This window comes from Triticum dicoccoides, chromosome 6B, assembly GCF_002162155.2.
Source record: "Triticum dicoccoides isolate Atlit2015 ecotype Zavitan chromosome 6B, WEW_v2.0, whole genome shotgun sequence".
NCBI classification, from domain to species: Eukaryota; Viridiplantae; Streptophyta; class Magnoliopsida; order Poales; family Poaceae; genus Triticum; species Triticum dicoccoides.
The window spans coordinates 331,544,052-331,547,967 of NC_041391.1; the positions used below are offsets into that span (position 1 = coordinate 331,544,052).

Below are 3,916 nucleotides of genomic sequence, written 5' to 3' on the forward strand. Positions count from 1 at the left end.
CTTGCGTTGGACGAGCGATTAGGTGGGCGTTAGGTTAGGTGGAGGGAGGCGGCTCGACGAGAGGTGGAAATGGTCGCGAGGTCTATCGGAGAGAGAGACTCTCTGGCTCGCGTTGGCGTTGGCGTTGGCGTTGCCCAGACCAGAGGAGCGAGAGGCGGGAGTAATCAGTGGCGTGCAAGTCGGAGGAGGAGAAGGCGATGGAGGGGACGGCCGACCACGGTGGGGTCTTTCTACTTCTCGGCCTGCCCGCCTCGTGCCGCTGACATGCCAACCCTCTGCGCTTCGCCCTTCATTTAGAGGCAATAGCACCCCAGGTCCATAAACTTGCACCGAATGTGATGTTTTAGTTCAAAACTTGCAAAATGTGACTAAGGACTCCACAAACTTGACACCCTATATGGTGTTTTGGTCCACAGCCACTCACAGCGTGCCATGTGGCAGTCCAGAGGGTGGACCGGTCAGCTCTGGCAATTTTGCACAAAGGCCCCTGCCGTTCACTCTATTCAACCCGCAGTTCTTACAGTTGTTGGCCCCGTTCCACACCCCACCTACCGTTGCTGTTCTGTTCCCCCACCCTACACCTACTGTTGTTGTCCCCCTTTCGCCTCCCTGTTCCCCATTCCCCATCCTCTCGCTCTCCCTCTTCCTCTGTCGCCGGCAGCCAGGCCCCTCCCCCACCACCTCCTTTGAACCTTGAACATTTGCATAGCTCGTGGCCATGGTTTCCTGGAGCGATTCTGGCAGTTCGTCCGACGCTGAGTCAGTCAGCAGCGAAGTGCAGGTTAGATCTCTTGCTCTGGTATGGTTAGGGTTTCTTTGGGTGTGCATTGTTAGTCAGCAAATGAAGCTGATTTTGTTATGTTTTAGTTACCTGCCACCATCTTGTGCTTGGAATGGAGCGGCCTGGCCACAGATCTGAGTTCAAGATGTGAGCATGAATGTGTGTGTCAGAAGCTGGTGGCATTTGATTCAGTGGATAGTGGGAGGAGATTCTTAGCTTGTGCACAGAAGGTTAGTTGCTGATTTTGCTTGTATCAGTGTTCAGTTAAGTTTGACAGTTCTGACAGTTAGATTAAGTGTGTATGTTTTCTATTTTTGACAGTTAGTTTCAGTGTTTAAGTTGCTTCTCTGTCAGTTAACTGAATGTTGTTATTTGTTGTTCAGCTAGTATTGAACTACTATTTTCATTGTACTGAATTTGCAAATTTGTAGAACATACCTAAATGCAGCTATCTGGAGTGGGTTGATCCTGAGTGGCCTGCCCCTTTGAAGATGAGCCTAGCTAGGATCTGGGGCATGTATGAAGATGAGAACAAGCTGAGGCTCAAGGACAATGTGGTTCATGCTCAAGAGAATGTTAGGGTTGTGAGAGAGAAGGAAAATATGGAAAGAGACTTGAGGTTTTTTAAGGTTGGTTTTGCTCAAATGGTGGCTGAGAAGGAGCAAGCTCTGGCCCAGCTAGGCAACACACAACTTGCTCTGACTGACATGAAGGAAGATCTTGATAAGAAGAAGATTTCTGATAAATCATTCACAACCATTCATCAAGTTGTCAGGGCCAAGGCAGAGAAAGAGAGGGACCTAATGAAGCAGGAGAGGGACAACATCATGAAAGAGAGGGACAATCTGGTGCAAGAGAGGGACAACCTGGTGCTGGAGAGGAATGTGCTGAAGCAAGAGAAGAAGAAGTTAGAGTACATGATTGGTGATCTTTTCAAACATAAGGAAGACACCAAGGGCAAGATAAGGAAGCTGAAAGAGATGCTTGAAGAATTTGAATGATGGTGTAATGTAATCATTAGTACCAGGTCCAGTATGACCTTGCTTAGTAGCAGGTCAAGTATGACCTTGCACTTGGAATTCCAGACTTATTTGTATTAAGTAATTTGACTAATTTGTGTACTGAATTACTCCCTCAATTTAACTACTTTCAGTTAATTTTTGAATTGTCTTAATATTGATTTAGTGAGTTCACTAAGTTTATGACAGTTAACTTTTTCAGTTAACTTAATTTTTCATAGTTAACTGAATTTTTGACTGATTTGTTCAACTGATTTGTTCAAATTAAACTAGTTAACTGTCAGTTAACTGAGCTTTGTCAGTTAATTGTATTTGTTCAGAGTTAACTGACAACTGAATTTTCACAGTTAACTGAATTTTCACAGTTAACTAAATTTTCACAGTTAACTGAATTTTCACAGTTAACTGAATTTTCACAGTTAACTGAATTTTCACAGTTAACTGAATTTTTTCACAGTTAACTGAATTTTCACAGTTAACTGAATTTTTAACTGATTTGTTCAACTGATTTGTTCAAATTAAACTAGTTAACTGTTAGTTAACTGAGCTTTGTCAGTTAATTGTATTTGTTCAGAGTTAACACTACAACAAATATAACTAACTAAGTAAAGCATTGGATATTTGAACACCTAAACAACAACATTCAACATTCATAGCATAATTTAGCATAACTGACCATAGCATCATAGTTCACTGACCATAGCATCATAGTTCAACATCTTAGTTATCCCCAGCACCATAACATCACAAAATAACTTATATGCTCTACATATAAGAGCATACCTAAACAACATTGCCAAAATACTTAACTTATATGCTGCTCTACTATATCAGCATACCTAATCCTTCAAGGCTTCAAGGCTTCGTCTTCACTTGCCCTTCAGCATCTTCAGCCTCTCCGAGCGGCGCACCTCCCCATCTGCAGCTCTCTTGTTGGTTGCTTTCTTCTTCCCCTTCCTGACATGCACTTCTTCCTCTGCAGGCACCTTGTCCGCCTCGTCCGCCTCCTCTTGCTTGACGACGATGCCATCAGGCACATCCGGTAGTGCGTCCACGTCGATTGGGATGGTCACAGCCCGTGGTGCCATCTGCACCTCATCCGGCTCATCGTCAGAGAGCACGATGACATCCACCTCCCACTCTTGAGACGACTCGGTCTCCGGGTCGTAGCCAGAGTCTGCGTCGGAGGTGAGGTGGTCGTACTTAGAGTCGGAAGACGAATCCGCGTCGGAGACATCATCGGGAAGGAGGAGGTCAGGCTGAAACCTGTCCCAGTACGCCCTGTTGATTGGCGCGGGGACGGCAAGGGCGACTTCGCGCACGCGCTCCGCCTTGGAGGCGACACAGTTGGGATCGTCCTGCTGCGGCGACGCCTTGGCGGAGCGATACATCCACCAGCGGCGCGCTGGTCCGGATCATCAGACCGTGTCTCCCCCATGGCGAACTGTATGATCTTCGCCGGATGGACACCGACGACGCCGTGATTGCCGCTGGGCATGGCGCGATGCTTCTCGTCGTCCGTCATTACCTTGACGAGGCCGCGCGCGTGGTTCCTCATCATCTGGATGCTCGGGAACCAGCGTGCGATCTCCTGCAGCTCCGCCCGTGCCGCCTGGTCGTCGCCGGCCAGATCTTCGACGGCCCTCTGCAATCCGAGGCTGCCGTCCATGGCGTCGGCGGCGGCTTCGACCTCCGACGAGGTTTTCTTTGGTGGCGATGAGATGGAGGTGGGTGGGTAGCGCAAGCACCGAGGAGACGAGGGAAGTGGGGAGTGGGCGACAAGAGCGGTGGGTTGCCGTATTTAAGACAAGTGTGAAAACTGAATCGTCGGCCCGTCGAAAAACTGAATCACGGTCGGTTGCCGAATTACTACAACAGTGGCAGCAAATACACCAAACCACGACAACTACTCTACTGGCATTGCTTCTAGCTTACCAAACCCACGGTCCTGGGTTCGAGACCCAGGCCAAACATTTTTTTTGTTACACAAAATTAAGTTGAATGTAGGCCAAATAATGCAGTTGAATGTAGGCCAAATAAGTAAGTTATTTTTTTTTGAAGTTTATTTAACTTCATTGAACATATCTAACTGACAGTACTTAACTGAATATTGCTA

General features: G+C 47.2%; 1 protein-coding gene across 1 annotated transcript; it reads left to right on the forward strand.

The window, feature by feature from the left end:
* The first annotated feature begins 53 nt into the window (after positions 1 to 53).
* On the forward strand, positions 54 to 1,826 carry LOC119322459. Its single transcript, XM_037595948.1, has 2 exons — positions 54 to 1,011; positions 1,213 to 1,826. The coding sequence occupies exon 2, from the start codon at positions 1,273 to 1,275 to the stop codon at positions 1,780 to 1,782; it is 510 nt and encodes a 169-aa protein (XP_037451845.1). The 5' UTR covers positions 54 to 1,011; positions 1,213 to 1,272; the 3' UTR covers positions 1,783 to 1,826.
* Positions 1,827 to 3,916: the final 2,090 nt, after the last annotated feature.

Bases quoted from the DNA above. Each gene is read 5' to 3' on its own strand.
- LOC119322459 (XM_037595948.1), top strand. From the start codon at position 1,273: ATGAGCCTAGCTAGGATCTGGGGCATGTATGAAGATGAGAACAAGCTG.